The 19,642-nt window shown below is 54.3% G+C and overlaps 1 protein-coding gene across 1 annotated transcript in view; it reads left to right on the forward strand.

Annotated features, from left to right (window-relative positions):
• The window catches only part of RFTN1 (raftlin, lipid raft linker 1), a 234,853-nt gene that overhangs the window by 204,777 nt on the left and 10,434 nt on the right, over positions 1–19,642 (forward strand). The window contains exons 8-9 of the mRNA XM_075547176.1: positions 13,712–13,815; positions 16,204–16,285. Of these exons, the coding sequence (XP_075403291.1) occupies positions 13,712–13,815; positions 16,204–16,285 (186 nt within the window). The remainder of the gene's footprint in view (positions 1–13,711; positions 13,816–16,203; positions 16,286–19,642) is intronic.

Genomic DNA, 19,642 nt, shown 5'->3' on the forward strand with positions numbered 1-19,642 from the left:
CTAGGGTAGCAGGGCCTCGTGTTTCTCAACACCCAGCAGGCTAGCCTGAGCTCCAACACAAAGTACCTAAGAGCAGCAAGCAGGCAAGGCGCAGCCCGACAACTTTTTTCCAAGCCTTGGTTTGCGTCACATTTGCTTTTTGGGTTAGAGAAGGCCACACAACCAATCTCAGAATAAGCACTCGCCTCTGATACGGAGGACCAGCAACACGCACTGCAATGGCCTCCATGCAGAGAGGGGAAGAACGAGTGTGGCCCATTTCATAATTGACCAGGTCGTCGGTCTGCCCCAGTACCCAGTGACCTTAGTGACCAGTATACGATGTGATATATTAATTTCCATACGTAATTCGGACGTCCACATGGAGAATACCCAGAAAAATAGAATCGCAGTATTCTGGCTGATGAGCTCGAATGGTTCATGGTAAACTCATATGTTAGTCATGCCAAATTCTGAGTACACAAAGAACAGTCATTAAAACCTACCCCAGAAACTGTTAGATTCCTCGGGTGAGAAATACTGCGATTCTTGGCTTTGCATGAGAAAGAATTCACGCCGAAGCCTGGTTTGTGATCACTTGTATCCTTTATTAAATAATAAAGGATAGAAGTTTCAGATTTTACAGTTAACTGAACACAGGACTGCATCCCCACCCCACCCCACCCCACCCCACACACACCACAAAGAGAGAGAGACACACACACAGAGACCGCAGCACGGCTGAGAAGATGGGAGAACAGGTAAAAGAGGGTCTCCAGGTTCTGGATTTTAGGGCCTTCCGCTGGGAGGCAAGGTCGATGGTGCTGGTTGACCGCATTAGCTAAATTAAGCCCACCTGGCCCAGATTGGGCCAATCCAGGTGTACCGCCCACCTAGCTGTACCACCACGCTGGCTCAGGGCCTGAATTGGCGCCTGCCGGTGGACACCTCGTCCCTGTTCTGCTACCTAACAAACTGCTAGGCCAGGTCCATTCACTCTCTCAGCAGTGATCACTGAGCCTTTCCCGTGTGCCCAGCATGTCTCTCAGTGCCCATGATTCAGCAAGGCTGAAGGGGCACAATAACAGCATCTCCTGACTCTGGAGCTCGCCCTGCAGTGAGGGGACCGCAGTACGCACGATACAAATAAATGCCAGGCAGGGATTCCTAGGATGAAAACAAATACAGCAGCAGAGAGAAGTTTCAAAGGGGACCAACGAGGTCGAGTTGGCCGTTCTCTCGGAATCCAGTTTTACTTTCTTGACGTTGGCTTTCCCTTCCCCGGCTCATCCTTTGGTGAATCGCAGCCCAGATGCTGCATCACGGGGGTGTGACTGTTAGGCTCCTTGGCTTTTATCTCTGGGCCATAGCAACTCGGGAAGCCAGAGAAGGTGGGACTCGGTGCAGTGAAAGAAATGGGGGGCGTGAAAAGTCAGGGGTGTACACATCCTGAAGGTTGGATATTCTGGCGGGAGGTTTCCACCACCGCAGAGGGCCTGTTGGAAGTTCATTTACTGGGACCATTGTCCCCAGGGGGCCTACTGTGAATTTCAAAACAAACAAAAAGCCAAACTCCACTCTTGTTTAAGTTGGTTCTGACCCCATAGTGACTCTAGGATTGGCCCCAGTGGGTCTCCAAGGCTGTAAATGTGTGTGGGAAGCAACCCGCCACATCTCTCCCCCAGCGGGTGGTTTGAAACGTCATCCTTCTGGGTGACAGCGGAGCGCTTTAACCGCCGTGCCACCAGGGTCCCGATGTGGGGTTCATGCAACGCCATGTGGCCAGAGGAGAGGGCGATAGAGAGCAGGTTGAATTAGACGCTTGGTAACCATAGCAAGGAGACATTGACCACTTGATTCCCCCCGAAGAGACTACTGACCGATTGTGACAGCTGGGACACATACGCAGGCACGTGGTACCTGGAATTTGCCAGGTGGAGAAAGTAAGCAGAGAGAGAACCAAATGCGTGGAGCGTTCCACGGCACCCCAGTTTTCCTTTCAGAGCTAGTCCCGGGCAGCTACGTGGCTCTGCCCGTGCTGGCTCTGGCCAGCGTGGCTCTGCCCGTCGCGTACCGGACAACAGGAGAATAACTTGTTAACGTCCATGCCCTCCTGCGTGAATGTTTGGAGCCAGCCTCTGTTCAGAGACGTCTTCACCTGGGGTAGCTGTTAGAATGAATGCCCAGCTGTCGGAATGCCTCGCCCAGACACCGTGCCACGGGCCGCAGCGGTTGCTAGCACACCGGCTCCCTCTGCCACGCCCCACGCCGGAGCAAATACCCGCTGCCCACCGCACTGTTTGCACCCTCCTTTTCTAGACAAGGTTCACGGGCACGTGCGCACATGTGTGCACACACACGCACAGCCCAAGAACAGAACGTTTACACTTGATCTTTTCCCCACCCTGAATTGCCCAGAGAGCAATAAAGAGGTGACATCCAATCTACCCCAAGAGTGTCTGGTTTCCTCTCATCAAGGCGAGTGGGAGGGACTTGGCAAGTCCTTGGCTGGAGAAAATGTTTCTTGTTTAATTGTTATCAAACAAAGCTGTTTCCGAGTCTGCCAGCAAGGCCCGCTGGCCGCCCGCTGCATGCAGCCTGTGTGTGAAATGTCAGCTCCTGGCGGGCCGGCGGGGAGCGGTGCCCCACCAGCCGCAGCCAGGCTGCGCAGCCAACAGGATGGGGTGGCTACGAGTCCTTTGACTGTTTGTGTTCCGTTTGGGGACTGCGGCGTCTGAACCAAGGGTCAGAGACTGCCCCAGCTGCTGCCCACTGGGCCCTGGAAGTGCCAGGCCTCCTTAGGTCGCAGTAATCTGGGAACTCTTCAAGAACACCCCAGCGTGTCCCCATCAGTCAGCCAGTGACTGGCAGCTGTGCTACCAAGTAGAGCCTACTGTCTCCACCTTGCCTTTCGAAGGGAGTGTGCTTCGGAGAAACCACACGTAGCAGACCCAAATCACCCAGCTTGTCCTCGAATCCAGGAGAGTGTTATCTGGCATGTGCAGGGTTGGTGTTCCTGCCAGCTTGCCGCCAAGGGGGGCCCTTCAGGAGAAGGCAGGACAGCATCTCGGCGGGCTGGCTTCCCCCGTGTGGGTTTTTATCTCTCGCTCCCAGGATACGCGGGCACTGGCGGCAGCGCTGAGCCACACAGCAGGCTGCCGTACATTAGACTCCAGGGCTCCAGATGTAACTTGGGCATGGTGGATATGAGGGCCAGGCGGAATGGTGGTGACACGGCGCTCCGTTCGGAAGCAGCTATTGCATGGTTCTGTGCCCCTCACCTTAGACAAGGTGAGGTGCAGGTGGGTTTCCCTCCTAGAGGTGGGTCTGCAGGTTTGACTCTTCCTGGGGTGGTAAGGAGGAGACCTGGGGGTGCATAGTTTGAGTGCTCCAGTGGGAGCGGGAAAGGCCCGATTGGAAACGCCCTGCCTCCCCAGCTGCTCCGAGGGAGACAGGTTTGGCTCTCCACTCCTATAAAGGCTGACAGCCCAGGAAACCCCGGGGACACTCCTGCTCTGTCCTTGGGTCACTCGGAGCCAGCATCAAGTGCATGGCAGTGGGCAGGCAGGGTAATACAGCGCCTGGGTGGCGCAGATGGTGTGTTCTCGGTCACCCTGGCTGACGTGTCCGAAAAGCTGGCCAGTTTGAACCCACCCAACTCCAGAATCCAAACTCACTGCCATCGAGTCGATTCTAACTCATGGCAACCCTGCAGGACAGGTTAGAGCTGCCTTGGGGCGGGGGAGGGGAGGGGGTTGGGGAGGGGGTCCCGAGAATGTGACTTTTTACAGGAGCGCCAAACCCCATCTTTCTCTGTCGAAGTGGCTGGTGGTTTCTGACTTTCCAGTTAGCAGCCAGAGACGTTAGCCTCCCTGCCGCCAGGGGTCCTATCGAACACCCCCCCTCCCCGAGGCTTTCAAAACACAGACCAGGGGGCCTGCATCCGGAAATCCGCCACTGAGGATTCATGGAGCGCAGTTTGACCCTGACCCACCCGGGATCCCCCAGAGTCAGAATTGAGCACTGATCTTTTCAGGGTAACAATCAAGCGTCTGTTGGCTTCTGCTGTGTAGAATTGAGGAGCCCACCATGGGTTAGACTCAGTTCCGCTCAGCTGGGTGCATTCTTGGCACCTGTGGTCACTGATGGGGATGGAGTGGGCTCACATGTCTGCTTTGCAGCTTCCGACGGGCTAGTCCTGGCTAGTCCTCTGGGACTAGAAGCAAAAGCAGCCAGCCCCCTTGACTCAAGAAACAAAATCCCTCACTGCGCCCCTAGAGGACAGGGTGGAACGCCCCTGTGAGTTTCCCAGACAGTAACTCTTTACCGGAGTGGAAAGCCCCTAATTCCCACAGGGTCACCACGACCATGTGCTGTTCGTCAAAGCAAGTCTCCGCTGCAGCCTGGAGTCCAGGCAAGGTGGGGGATAAGCCCGAGTCCTGTCGTAAAGGTGCCCGGGTGCTGGGAGCGTGATCACTGGGGCTCTTCTTGCCAACCAGAAGCCAAACCAAACTCACCACCATCGAGTCCATCCCGACCCCAGCCTGCCGCCAGCAACAACCACTGTTGTTGTTTGTCCTCAACCTACTTTCCACAAAGGCTGCCAGTTGCTGCCGCTCTCCCCAGGTGGGGGGTGGGGGTGGGGGACAAAAATGTGTGTGAGCAGCAGGGAGGGGTGGGGAATGTACCTCGGAACAGCAGTCTTCTCCGTAACGGGATGTATTTCCATCTGCCCTCTTTTCGACATCTAAAAACTAAGCTTTTTACTTATTTATTTTAAAAAAATGTATTCTCTTTGAACGTCATGAAAGCCAAAGTTGTCTAAAAATGAGACTGACTGCTTTCTTAGGCTCTATTATGTTGGCCTAATTACATATCAGCAAAATGTTTTTTTCTGGGGCATTGTGTGTAAAACAAAGAGGAAAACATCATCCCCGGAGGCCAGGCCTGCCCGCCCCTCCCCCTGAGGCTGGCAGAAGGCTGTGGTCCTGCGGGAGGCCTGGGGGAGGGTGGGGGAGGGAGAAAGGACTGGCAGGCCCCAAGGGAGGGGCTTGCCTTTCTTCAGGGAGAACACAGGGTCCAGTGGCTTTCTCCTTGTTCCGCTGGCACCTGGTGGGGGGTTGGGTTCTCCCCCCAGGCCAGGCTGCTGTGCTTGGGGCAGGAGCAGAGAGGCTTACACAACTTCGTACCCAAGAGCCCAGGATAGAGCCGGGAGACTGATAGGTCACCCTTCCTCTTTAACACACCCAAGGACTTGCTGGGCTCTCTTGAAGGTGGCCTGTCTCATAATGTCCGTTTACCATTTGAAAAATAGAAGTGAAAGCGCCCTTTCTAGCCCGGCCTTTGGACCTGCACCCCCATCCTTAGGAAAAGGCCTGGTCTCACCTGCCCCGTGTGCCTTTGTGTTGAGCCCAGGCAAAACTCAAAAGTCACTGCCACCAAGTTGGTACAGAAACCACTCCTGTACAGGTTGAAAACTGCTCCTGTTCAACTCTTCACGGGAGTAGAAGGCCCCATCTTTCTCCCAGTGAGCCGCTGGTGGTTCCAAACTGTACCCCTTGAGGATCACAGTCCGGCATGTAACCACTGTGCCAACAGGGGTCCTCTCCAGCTTCCTGAAAGCATGTTTACATACATCTTCCTTACCCCGCAGCCCCTCTAGCCACCTGCTAGCCGCCACCTTCCCCTGAAAGCCCCCAGCCTCGCAAGCTCTCCTAGTGTGCCCCAGAGATGCGACTTCTGAGTCCTTTGATTATGCCCCTTTTATAAGCCCTGGTGTCTTCTTGGTTACGTGTGGGGCTGCTAAACGCAAGGTCAGTAGTTCGAAACCACCAGCCATTCCTCAGGAGAAAGATGAGACTTTCAATTCCCATCTAGAGTTACAGTCTTGCAAACTCACAGGGGCAGTTCTACCCTGTCCTATAGGGTCACCAGGACTTACCCTGGCTGTCACAAGGCCTTGGCATGTAAGTTTAGGGGTAGTTTGGCATTTCCAGCCCTGAGCTGCTCAGGGGCACCTTCCTTCAGTCATCTTTGGACCCCGCCCCCTTCAGAAAAGCAGTCTATCACACATTGCCCTCCTCGAAGGCCTTATCTCCACCCTAACCTGCCCTGGGACTGGGCTGGAACACGACCCCAGAAGGAGTGGCTTGAAACAACATGGAATTGTTGTTCATTTCTGGGGGTTTGTGTTTTCAAACAGGGTCTTCCAGGGATAAAACCAGAAAGGACTCCATGGTCTGGAGGCTCTGGGGGAGCATCTTTGCCTTGCCTTCCCCCACCCCCAGGCCACCCCAGCTTCTAGAGGCTGCCTGCATTCCTTGGTTGGTGGCCACATCCCTCTGACCTCCATTGCCATCATTGCATCTCCCTCTATGACTCCCACTGCCCCTTGCCTCACAAGGACCCTTCTGATCACATCAGGCCCACCAGGATACCTCCCCCCCACCCTGGTCACTTAATTTAATCACCTTGCAAAGTTCCCTTTGCCATGGAAGGCTACATGCGCAGGTCCTGTGGATTTAGAGGTGGACACCCTCGGGGACAGCCTAGTCGTTCACTCATCCCATCAAGCCTGTCCTGACTCCTAGCGAGCCTACGGAAGGGAGAACAGGGACAAAGGCCAATGGCAGGGCTACTAATGGACTCCTTCACATTGAGTACAGGAGCTTGTGACACGGGGGGCTCCGCACTGGGCTGCTAACCTCGAGGTCGGTGATCTGTGGGAGAATAGCGAGCTTTCTACTCCAATGAAGATTTGCTGTCTCAGAAACTCACGGGGGCAGTGAGTTCCACTCTGTCCTATAGGGTCGCCGTGAGTGAATCTGCCTCCCACAGGCCATTTCTTCGGGCTGCCCCTGGACCTCTCCACATGTCCCTGAAACTGGACACGTCCAGAATACATCCTGCTCCCTCTCACTGCCCCTCCTCATCCCACATATCCCGGCTCAAGACCTGAGTAGCCAGGCCTCTGTCTGGATGAGGTTTAATTTAATAAAGCTTGGCACGGATGGTCCCGCGGGTGCGTTCCAGTGTTTTCCGGTTGCCAACACTTCTCTGGTAACGAATTTTGTGCGTACGTGTGCCCTCCTCCCCCGTGCCAATTCCCAGAAGCGAGATTGTTGGGTCAGAGGGTAAAATACATTTGTAATTTTGAAAGCTGTTGTCAGATTGCTCCCCACAAGGGCGAAACCAGTTGGTGGGCTCTCCCGCTGGCAGTGTGTGAGGATGCTGTTTCTCCCAGTCTGGTCAACCAAGTGGGTGACAGACTCTTGGACTTGGACCCTCCGGAGAGGAGAGAGCATGGTGCCGTGGAACAGTTTGCGTGTCTCTCTTCCAGCGCTGAGTAGCTGTGGAATTTCCTTACTGTGACCTCTGGTCGTGGCCTCGTCCATTTTAAAATTTGGACGGTTGGTCTTGTTTGCTTTTTCTTACATGCGTCTAGGGCCCCCTCTTGGCCCGTCATGTGACTTGCAGAGAGTTTTTTACTTGTCTTTTCACTTGTATCATGTGTCTTTGGCCACACAAGAAGGGTTTTTTAAATTATATAATCAGATTTATTTCTATGCTATGTCTTATAGTTGTGAACTTACGGAGCCCTAGTGACACTGGGTTAAGTGGTGGGCAGCTAACTTCAGGGTCGATGGTTCAAACCTACTAGCTGCTCCACAGGAGAAAGACGAGGCTGTCTGTTCCCATAAAGATCGAGTGTATCAGAAGCCTTATGTAGACAGAGTTGCTGAGTTGGAATCGACTCGATGGCAGTGGATTTTATTTTGTTTTTGCTTTGTTTTGTTCCAAGGCTGGATTAGTCAGACGTTTCCAGTACATCTTTTTAAAAATTAAATGATAAAATTATTTTAAATATGGGGGATGACACACCAGCATCTACCTTTTTGCCTTGTTGTGGGTCTAGTCACCTCCAGGTGGGCAGTTCAAATCCACCAGTCACCCCAAGGGAGAAAGATGAGGCAGGCTGCTCTCATAAAAGTGCATAGCCAAAAAAACCCAAAAAAACATAGCCTTAGAAACTCTGTATCACTATAGATTGGAATCAGCATGACGGCAGGGAGAAAGAAAGATGCGTAAATAATCAGTAGGTAGGTAAATAGATAGAAATAGAGAGATACCCACCTAAAAGAACAACAAAATAGTTTTAGAGAGAAGAGGAAGTAGAAGATGAAGGCTTTCAATACGTCTTCAGAAGTTGCAGGGTGGAGGAAGCCCCAGCCTGGAGACATTAGGGTTTCAGGTCAGGGGCACCACGCCTCCTGCGGATCAAAGAAAGAAAATCTCTGAACTTCAAACCAGACGTCACCATGGTTTGGGGGATGGGGAGGGGGTTGCAAAGTTAAAAAACCATGCTATTGGTTTAAAGCAGCGATTCTCAACCTATGGGTCGAGACCCCTTTAAGTGTCTAATGATCCTTTCCCAGGGGTTGCCCAATTCATAACAGTAGCAAAATGACAATGGTGAAGTAGCAACGAAAATAATGTTATGGTTGGGGTCACCACACCATGAGGAACTGTTGTAAAGGGTGGCGGCATGAGGACGATTAAGAACCACTGGTTTAAAGTCTTTATTTGGCACGACCCCTTGGCAGCTCCTTCATCTCTGCCGCATGCAACCTGGTGATGATAGAGACAATGCAGGAGGCAGGAGAAAGCATGTGTAAGCACGTGAACTATGTGTATGCCTAAAACAGAAACAGGACATGATAATAAACGTCTTCCACTGGAACCACTGCCATCTAGTAGATTCCCGCGCATAGAGACCCTAGTTAGGGGGTCCCAAGGCTGTGCATCCTCACAGGATCGTTTGATAATAAGCGATCAAAAAGCAAGAAAGGGCTTTGGGACCTTGGAACATCAGAGAGAAAAACTTCAAACATAAAACAACTGGAAGACAAAGTCAAGAAATTTCCAGAAGGTAAAACAGGAAGATTAATAGAAATTCAAATTAAAAAGGTAATAAATGATCAGCTCCACATTCTGACGAATAAGAGTTCTAGAAAGAAAGAAGATGGGAAGTGAGGTGTGGGCAGGGAGGAGAGTGATCGGGGGGGGGGGGGGAGAAGCTGGAGCACTCTCCAGAAATCTAGGACCAGCATCCTCAGATCACCAAGTCCATGGAGTTAAAATGAGCCACACCACAGCACAGTGCTAAGTGTGTTAGGTGGGGGTGGGTAGAGGAACAAACCAGGGACACCCATCTATATGCAAGAAGAACTTTTTATCAAGAAGCAATTTTACATCAAGAAGGTTCCCCCTGCCCAGTGCCCCTCAAGTCTGGGTCAAGTAGACCAGATGCTGACTGGTGTCCTCAGACTCACATGGCAGCAGGCTGATTAAGCTAAAAGGTGAAGTGGGAAGCAGGGAGAGCACAGGCTGGTGGGTGCAGAGTCCTGTGGATCCAAGGCTGGAGGAAGCGCAGCAGGGCATCCACCGTTCTCAGGGTCAAGCAGCCCACAGGAGGCCGCCCCTGGAGGCAGACACACAGAACCCCAGCCAGGATAAAGGTACAGAGTGGGGGTGCGGGGACATTCCCGGTGTCTCGCTCCTGAACCTCCCCAGAGGCATCATCAGGCTGTGACCTCAATGACAGGTGATAGCTTGGATTCCACTTCCCACAAGTGCAAGTTGACATCAAACCTAACTATCCCAGCAAGGAACTATGGAACAGCGGACAGTGGCCAGAGATAAACTAGTAGGTTCCAAAGAAGATAAAGACCCTTTGAGGAATGCAGGGATGTACATGACTTACAGGGCATTGTTTCCTCTGTGTGTGTCCTAGACAAAGCTCTCTAGTAGAGTAAGGGCAGAATCCAGACACTGATCAGATAGACTCGTGGCTCCCCAAGAGAGGGGCCGTTGACACCCTTCATGTGTGGGACTGAACTCACCCCATGTCAGAATAATCAACACGTCGTGCCATCAAATGGGCAGCATGGACCCAGGTAGGGTGAGGAAAGGAGGCAGGAGGGAAACAGAGGACGTGGATGGCAAGGTTACCTTGAGGGATATGTAATGGGCAAGTTGAAACAAAGCCTATACGACTTGCTGAATAGTAAAACTGGTGATCTCTGTAGATTCCCACCCAATCCTTTGTAAAAGCTGAACAAACACGGGCACCAGCCCTAGAGGACCGCAGGCCAAGGCAGTGATCCCAGGCACAGATTGGAGCAGAGGGGCGGTGGGCTCAAGAAACAAGGGTCTCCAGGAGGCAAAACAAGGAACTCAAGGTCTTCCACCTGAATCACCGTCATCTAATAGACTCCAGCTCATAGAAACCCTAGGTAGGGGCTGCAGGGCTGTGAATCTCCATAGGCGCAGACAGCCTCACGTCCCTCCTGTGGAGCTGGTGGGTCTGAACTGCCAACCTTGAGGTTGTGTTAGACATGAAGGTGTGGTCATGGTGCCTCACTCGCTGTGTTTGTGAAGGAAGGACCACACAGAGAGACTTCGACTCAGCCCACGATGGATGCCAGACCTTTGTTATGTTTGGGGGTGCTAACTACGCCCTCATTTCCCAGGGCGCGAAAGTCATAGATGATGTCTGAAACAGACCAGTTAATGAACTGACTGCCCATCAGTGCTGGGCGGTATTCTGCAGGGTGCTCTCTTGCATGCATTCCTAGGGAGAGGGAGAGGCGAGGGCCCACCCTGTGGGCGTCAGGGATGGAGGGAGCCTCCTAGCCACGGGTGTCAGAGACTCCCAGAGCTGTTCCTGCTCATCTTTCAGAGGGGGGCAGACGGAGGCCCGTGACACCTCCCTTGCAGCCACCTCTGAGGACAGACATGTTTCCTTTAAAACTGCCTTCCTCCCGGGTGGAAGCAGGTGGGGGAGGAAGAGACCTCCCGACACTCAGGGTACAGACCGCTCCAGTGGACCAACACGCTCCTTCTCTGTATGGAGGCCCTTCACAACAGGACCGAGAGGCGGACGTATTTCTGGAGCAAACCCTGCCCTGGGTGGCCGTGATTTGCCGAGGGGAAGGGAAGGCTGTGCTGGGTGCCTGTCTCGGCGGTTGAGTCCGGACACTGGACAAATGAGAAGGAACAAAGGGAACGAGAGGAGGGTAAGAACACGCGGATTCCTTTGACACACGTCGGGAAAAGAAACGAAACGAAAAAGAAGCCCCCATCTTAGCACGGGCATTTTTTTTAACACCAGGTGTGATCGGAAATTACGTAGTCGCCCCAGGAGAGTGGAGAGTTAATTAAAATCTTTATTTGTTTTTTGCTCCTACACAGAAAGAGATGTCTTTCCCTGTGATAAGCCAGCCGGCTTTGGAGGACTGTGTGCTTTCTTCTCCCCCTCCTTGGTGTGTCACACACAAAAGCAGATCAAAGAGACCGCCACCTCTCCTAGCTAATGGCCTGAGGAGCACCCTCTAGCTCCGAGTAGGGCTCAGTGCCCCTTTTAGAAGAGCCTCCTCCCTTCTCTGTGTGCGGTTTGCATTGGGGGGGGGGGCGGGCGGCAAGGGAAGTCCCTTGAACAGTCATCAATGCATGGCAGAGGGTGGGGGTCCATGAGGCTGGTGGAGGGTCGTCCCTGAGAACTCTGGTGCTCCCCTTCCGGGTGCTCTGTGACTCTGAGCTGGAGCCCCGGGCTCCCTCAGGCAGGGCTCTGTTTGCCATGTGGGTGGGTGCCCTTTCCCTTTCTGAGTCTGTGTCTCCCCAGGGCTGACATCCCCCACCTTGAGGGAGTGGCGGGTGGGGGGATGTTTAGGGGAACTCCTGCTGCCTTTCCCTTTAAGAGAGTGACAAAACGAAATACAGTGGAGTAGCCACACAGAAGCCTCCTGCCCGCCTGTGGCCCAGGCCTGCCTTCTGAGCAGCAGGTCAGGCTTCAGCGGAGTCCTTCATTGTCTGCCGCTCAGGGTGCTGGCAGGGAGAAAGGAGAAAACCTGGCCGAGGCACAGTTGCCAATAAAAGGCCTCCATTCTGCCACTCGGGGCTTTGTGAGGCGCCAAAGCTTGTCCTGGTTGCCATGGCTACTGTCTGATTGTGGCGGGTTTGTCACAGTGCTTGATAGAGTGGGCAGGTTATTCTTGATAGGCCCAAGTAATCATGACCTTGCAAAGCTGGAGAGTGTGGGTCTTAATTTTTTCCCCCCTTTTCTCTTTAAAGCAGGAGTTCGGGGATGGGGGCAGGGAGCCCAGATAAAGCAACCCCACACCGTGTCCTGCAAGGTGGGGTGGAGGGGTGGACACTGGCCAGGCTGCCTGGAAGATGGGGTCCTCTGCTGGCGTGGGTGGGAGCCAGGCTGCGGGTCCTCCCTGTCTGCCTCCTAGAACAGGACTAGCAGGGCACCTCCCTCTCCTGACCTCCCTCTCCCCAGCCTGCCCTGCTCCTGTTCACCTTCCCCTGCGGTCCCACCCACCTCTCCCCTTCCTCCCTTCTGCGGTCCCACCCACCTCTCCCCTTCCTCCCTTCTGCGGTCAAGGGAAAGGTTAGACTGCCCAGAACAGCAGAGGGATTCTGGCCAATGATCGCCCCGGCAGGGCGCCCCAAACAGCTGCAGCCCATCTGCCTGGAGGGGCATGCTTGCTCACACCCCCATGCCTGATTCACCAGGGCTGGGTGGGGCCTGCGGGTCCATTCTAACCAGGTCCAGGTGGTGCTTATGACAAGAGCCCGGACCAGCACTTTGAGCACCACTCTTAATGGCCAATGCAGCTGAGGAAACAGGCTCCCCAGGGGCTTAAAATTCACTGATTGCTGGGGGGTGGGAGGACCACGCCCACTACCCTAACTTTCTCTTCTGGTTTGTGCTGGGGAATGCCCCTGCCCCAGCTTCACGTGACCGCTTCCTGTCACCTAGGGCCCCTCGAGGCCACCTCCGCTGTGGCCAGGATGCCCCTCTCTTCTGATATGGGGGCCCTGGGGTCCTCCCTGCCAGCAGAACTTTTTGACCCCATGCTTCTGTGGGGGTCGGCTCTGTCCCCTCTGCGAACCGTAGGGGGCAACGCCGTGCCTCTGCTCTCCCCGTATCCACCCACCGGGCTTGCAAATACCTGGTGCCCCCGTGCATAGGGTGGGAGGAAAATGGACACGGGTTTAGGATTTTCTGAAGCCAGCCTACTGGATGTGGGGCATCCAGGGTCGTCCCTGGGCAGGGGTGGGTGTGGGGGCTACATTGGGGAGCTCACCGAGAAGCTTGGCTTAAGAAACAATGCATGCCAAGGCTCTGTCCTCTTAGTAATGTTAACCGGCAGGAGTTGAACTGAGGCTCACGTGGAAGGGGCAACTGCCCCTGCCCCCAGTTTCTGAAATAAGACACAACAGCGAGGTCGGGGCCCCAGGGAAACACCCCCATGTGCAGTGCTCTGGCAAGCTGGCCAGACGTATGTGCACAGAATTTTCCATCGGCCCCCTTCCCCACAACCCACTTCGAAATCAGGAGCCACAGGCCCTATCACATGCCGGTGAGTGTGTCTGCCAGGCAATACCACTGTGCGGGGAAAATTCACGGGGGACGTTTGTCCCGGCAAGACTGAAACAGAATGAATGAATTAAAACGTTGGCTCTAACTCCTTGCCGATGACACAGACTGAGCAAGGCCTACAAGGAGATCCCGTGCTGGCACTTGGCCCCGAACTCTGGAACTCAGGGCCTGAAGGACATCCACACCTCCTCTCTGCTTTGTGGGTCTCTGACTAGCATGTCCCCTAGCGTCACTGGAGAGTTCCGAGGAGGCGGCAGCACTGATGGTGGCCTTTCTCCCCAGGGTGTTGAGGTGCAGACAGACTACGTGCCCCTGCTGAACTCGCTGGCGGCCTATGGCTGGCAGCTCACCTGTGTGCTCCCCACGCCGGTCATCAAAACCACAAGGTAAGGATAAAGGAGACGGGTGTGTGCGTGGCTGAGCACACTGCGCTAGGCATGGCTCTAGTACCTGCTCACCCTGCACAGGCACTCAGCCCTTGGGGGCTGGGCTGGCCAGTGACAGAGCTGGGGCTTCGCTCCCCTAGGCCTGTCCTCCCGCCGGGGTCCAGGGACCATTACTTTACTGTCCTTCCGTCCCAGCTCGCCACCAGGTGGAGGGGCCTGGACCCTCACATGCCAAGCCTTCAGCCCCTGTTCCATGCCCTGGGCTGCTCACCTAGGGGACACTGTCTATATAAAATCCGGTTTCGTCTTCAAACAAATTCTAAGAAGCATTTTTTTTTTTAAATTATGATTAAAACCACTTTCCAGCTAAAGAAAGTGTGACCAGGGTAGGTGCTTGTCTGAGGTCAGGGTGCTGGTCCGGAGCCTGCAAGGGTGGGGGGATCTGAAGATGGGGTCTGGGCCCCAACTGATGGCATTCCTCAGAGCGCCAGGCTCCCTCTGCTCCCCCTGCACCCTTGGGCTTGTCCCAATCATCCCAGCCCTAAAAGGCTTTTCATCTGTATTTTGTTTGTGTCGCTGTAGATCAGGTCTGCTGTTCAAATCCACCAGTCTCTCCGAGGGGGAACAATGAGGTTGTACGTTCTCATCAATACTTAGTTTCAGAGACAGGATCTGGACTCCCTTTGAGTCAGAATCAACTCTATGCATCGGGATGGGTATTTTGGGCCATTGAAATGAGAAAGGATCTGGTGGTGCATGGGGTGAAGCACTATGCTGCTCATCGAGCTACCTAATCCCGATCACTCTGAGGGGGAGGGGGGATATGACAGTAGGTTTCTATACAAATGTACAGAAAACGGACAGAGCTGTTCTGCTCAGTTCTGTAGGGTTGCTCTGAGCCAGAATCAACTCAGCGGCACTGGGTGTTAATGAGAAAGCCTTTGATCAGGCACCTGGGGAACATGTCCCAGCGTCCACCAGAAGGTGGGAGTTAGAGTCTCAGAAGAAGGGCCTGACAACCAGCCACTGGGAACCCTGTGAGCCCAGCTGTGCTGACACACCCAGGGTCCCCATGAGGCCGAGGAGACTCCAGGGCAACTGGGGGGTGTCAGTCTGGGGAGACTAGAGGAACAAATTCATAGACGCTCGTATATGAATAAGAAAGAGCTTTACATACAAGAGCAGTTGAATATTGAGAAGACATCCCAGCCCAGTCCAGATCAAGTCCTTAAGTCTGATATTAGCCCATATGCCCGATACCAATCTATAAAATCCTCTCCAGACTCACGAAACACATGCAATGATGCTGAATGCAGGATGATCACAGGTCAGGGGGTGAGAAGTCTTGTGGATCCAGTGGCGCTGTAAGCATCTCAGCACTGGCAGGGGTCTCCACGTGGCTTCTCCAGCGCCCAGGGCACAGGCTCTATCAGCGTAGTGCCAGGTGTCTTGGCAGTAGACCATCTCTCAGGGAGTGAGTCAAGAGAGAGGGTGTCTCTTGCCTCCAAGGAGGAAGACTGGAGTTCCCAGAATCCGAGAAGGCTATGCCCACACAGGCCTCATTGGCTATATCCCGATTGACAGGCTGGACTCCACCCCTTCACTCATAATCCTCAAATTGACACCAGATTATGTAACTCCCACGCTGGGTAATGAGTTGTGAACCCACCCGATGTTGTAATGCCTCACACACACCGTCCCCTCTGAGCATCCTAGGCAGGTGCAGGAGCACGTGTCCTTAGCCAAGGCGACATCCTCGAAACGGGGGGTTAAAGGGGCCACATGAGGAGAAGAGAATCGCTACTCTTTCCTTGTTCCTCTCATCTTTAAAGGCAGCTCCGTGGTGTCCTGTCTCCCTGGGAGGAAAGAGCAGGCCCCTCGCCTTTCCCTTCACCCAAGGCAGACCTGAGGGCACCTGCCTGCCGCCCAGGACACTAAGCCTGCAGGAGCCACACTGCCCTCTGCCTGCTCTGCTGAGCTCCCCTCCCAGGTCCCCCTGAACCGGGCCCACCATCCCCTTCCACATCATGACCAGAAGCAGGCTTGGCAAGGGCTTCTCGCCCCTTTGAAAGTCCCTGAAGGAGCCACCTTGCCGTCATTTGGCCAAGATGCCAGGTTTCCATAGGTGGGAGGCTCCAGCTGTGAGACTGCGCCTGCAGTGCCAGCCACAGGCTGTTTGTTGGGGCCCCCCAGAAGCCAAGGTGGCAGGCCTGGATGAGTGAGTGGCAGGGTGGGCTTCTAGATTTCTCTCCTCAACCAATTGATTTGGTGGCAGCTCACTTTTCTCAGATGGGCCTGCCTGGCCAAGGCCAGGGGTCTGCGCCTGCACCAGGGTCTGGGTGTCTCCAGGCAGGAGGAAACTCATGCTCTGCTCTGTGTGTGTTGCAGGGAGGGGAACGTGTCCACCAAGCAGATTGTCTTTCTTCAGAGACCGTGTCTACCTCAGAAAACCAAGAAGAAGGAATCAAAGGTAGGTGACCTTGAGTGTCTTCCTCCTTGGCTGCTTTCAGCGGGGCTTCTCTTTGCTGCGGATTTTCTCCAGCGCGCGCATGCGTGCGTGTGTGTGTGTGCGCGCGCGCGCGCACGCCGCATGCCTGCTCCAATGTCCAAGGGCCCAAGGAGCGCCCAAGCCCCTTTGCAAACCAGATCACGCCTGAGGCTGCTGAAATGAGCGAGGGAGCAGAGGCCCGAGGGCCAGCCCTCCCGCTCGCCCGGCCAAAGGAGCAGAGGAAAGTATATCTTCTGGACACGCAGGCATGACAGAAATTCCCAGAAGGCTAAAAATAGGGCTGTGAAGGCAGCTGCTCTGCCCAGGGTGAGGCTGCCTTGAACTCCAGCCTGCTTTCTCCAGTGCCTTTCTCCTTACAAGCCGTCTGCCCACAGAGGTCCCCCAGGACATCCGAAAGTCTGCAGGCCACGAGGTGATCTTGGCAGAGAGACCCGACCAGCGTCCCTTTTTGACAGGTCCCTGCCCCGAGGGCCCAGTGACAGCTGGTGATGTTGGCAGGGGCCAGCTTCACTCCGTGGCCACGAGCCCTTGGGCCAGGCTGCTTTGGGATCCTCAGAGCCCTTGTCCTCCCGTGAACTATCCTAGAAGCACAGTGGCCGTGACCATGGACGTTCTCAGAAAGCCCTGCCGGTGTGCCTTGAAGTCCAGTCAGGGCGCCCCCTTCTGCCAGGCACCTCTGATGTTCCAGACCCTCCAGGCTTCGCAGCGATGCTCTTCCTGTGGCTAGGTAACTAGGTGCTCAGGAAGAGGCCAACTGGTCCTCGTGAGTCCACCGGTGCAAGCTAGGGACCTCCTGGATCAAGCCCATTCCTCCTTTGCCATTGGCTGGGCCTGCTTCATGCCCACACACGTGGCTCACTCTCCATTCCTCGTGTCCTCTGGACACAAAACCCTGGACAGGAGCTTCTAGCAAGTGAACAGATTGGAGGAGCCCCTCACCAGCCAATGGATCCACAGGGAACCCACTGGTAGAGGGAATGCCAAGGAAGTGGGATTCTGAGCCAGATGGACTCGGGTGCAGGAAAGGGCTTTCTCCAAGCCCTGAGACATTAATGTGACAGGTGACAGCAGCAGTGGGCCAGAAGGCAGTCTCCAAGTCCACCATTACCCACCAGGAGCAGTCAGCCACCGGCTGCAAGATGGATCAGCCAGGGGCCACTGCCTGACACAGCTCAGCTGTAGGCTCACGAAAGCTCATGGAAAGAATGATATTAAACAAGCACGCAAGGTCTCCTGACAAACACAAAGGGAAATCAGGCTTGGCCCCAAAGAGAAGTCCACCTTTTTTGCCAGGTGTTCCAGGTTGTAGGTGGATTCCCAAGGGTAGATGCTGACCTTGACTCTGGCAGGAAGGACGTTGGGTCCACAGAGGGAGACAAGTCCCGTGGCAATGTGAGCAGATGGGGGTTTATGAGCACAGGTTGACATTTGATGCAGAAGGAGCCCTGATGGCACTCTTGGGCTATCATTGGACTGCTAACTACAAGGTTGGCAGTTCAAAGCTACCAGCCATGGTGTGGGAGAAAGAAGAGGCTTGTCTGTTGAGTTACAGCCTCAGAAACCCTAACTGTAAGTTAGAATCGACTTGGTGGCAGTGAGTTGAGTTTGGTTGGGTTTGGGTAAGGATACAGAATGATTTCTCTTAGGGAAGATCTGTGAGGATAGTCAGTAGAAACTTGTCGTGGGGTGGTGCCAACCAGGAAGAGATTTCAGCTCAGTTGGGAGTTCAGTTCCCAGAAAGAAAGGTCTAATGATATGGGGGGGGGGGCGGGGCAGCCGTGGAAAGCTGTGTTGGGACACAGATTCGCACTGACACGCATGCAGGGGCACCATAACTTGGAAAATTCTCAGTGGCAACGTGAAGCCCCAGCTACACAGGAAGAGTTGGCTGCTTCCTTCATGTATCTATAAAGTGTGTGGGGACAGTCCATTGTCTTTTGGTTTCACTCCCCCACCCCACCCCCATCCTCGTTCCCAAGACTGGACGTGGCTGGAGTCAAGCATGAGAGCCTCTGGGTTAGTAACTACTAGAGAGAGGATACTTCTTCTTTTGCTATTTTCTCAACGTCTGTTCATTTCGTTTGGGGTGAAACTGTATACAACACAACATGCACCATTCCGACAATTGCTACGGGGACAGTCCAGCGACTCTGGTGACCCTTTCCTTGACGACCCTCCCCAGAGTGTGCCCCATCACGAACACAAACTCCGCTGTGTGTCTTCCCCTCGGGCTTCTCATTGATCCTTTCTCATTGCCATCGTCCGTCCGGTTGGTTGGTCACACATCCTTCTGTAGAAGAGGAGATACTTAAGGCAGATGCGCTTTCCTAAGGAGGCTAGCCACTCTGGTTCCACGATGACTTCAGGGGATCATTTTGGTTCAAGGTTTAAAAATTTCCTCAGGGTCATGGTTTGGCGCTAAACTTCTGGACAGCCTTGTCTGTGCTCGGTACTTCTGCCATTCATGCCTGGCTGACTCTGCTCGGCATTCCATGCCCACGCACTGGGGGTGCCGGGACCTTGATCTCATTTAGCCTCTGTCCTTTGGGGCTCCCGAACACTGACCCTCTGGCCACCCTCTCCCTCTCAGAGCACCCTTCTCCTGGTTTCCCACCAAGTGCCTCAGAGCATACAATTCCCTTCTCATTCTCTCACTCTTTCCCAGGAAACCTCATGCATTCCCAAGGCTGCAGCCGCCCAGGGCTTACATCTGTTTCCTGCCCACACCTCTCTTCCGAGCCCACATCCGTCTATCCCAGTGGTTCTCAACCTTCCTCATTCCACAACCCTTTCATACAGTTCCTCATGCTGGGTGACCCCCAACCATAAAAGTATTTTCATTGCTACTTCATCACTGTCATTTTGCTACTGTGATGAATCAGGCGATCCCTGTGAAATGGGTTGTTTGACCCCCAAAGGTGTCGAGACCCACAGGTTGAGAACCGCAGGTCTGTCCTGTCGCTTGTTCAGCATCTCCACTTGAGTTTCTCAAAAGCATCTCCCGTGCCGTGTCAGCCCAGCTGCCCCTCTCCTCTCAGGCCTGGCCCATTGCCCCTCTCCTCTCAGATTTGACCACCTGTCCCCCAGACCTAGAGCCTGGCACTGCCCGTTGTTAACCCAGAGGAGCCCACCCACCTTAACCCCCCCCCCCCTATATAACTCCATCATCCAGAGCTGTTCGTTTCAGTTCTCAGCATCTCTGTTTTGTTCTTTTCTCTCCACCATCACTTTCCTCGGCCCCCATGGCCCTGCTGGCCGGGCCCTCGGCCCCCTGTTTCCTGCATTCCGACCACACAAGCCCCATGCTCGCAGCGCCCC

This window comes from Tenrec ecaudatus, chromosome 4, assembly GCF_050624435.1.
Source record: "Tenrec ecaudatus isolate mTenEca1 chromosome 4, mTenEca1.hap1, whole genome shotgun sequence".
Classification (NCBI taxonomy): domain Eukaryota; kingdom Metazoa; phylum Chordata; class Mammalia; order Afrosoricida; family Tenrecidae; genus Tenrec; species Tenrec ecaudatus.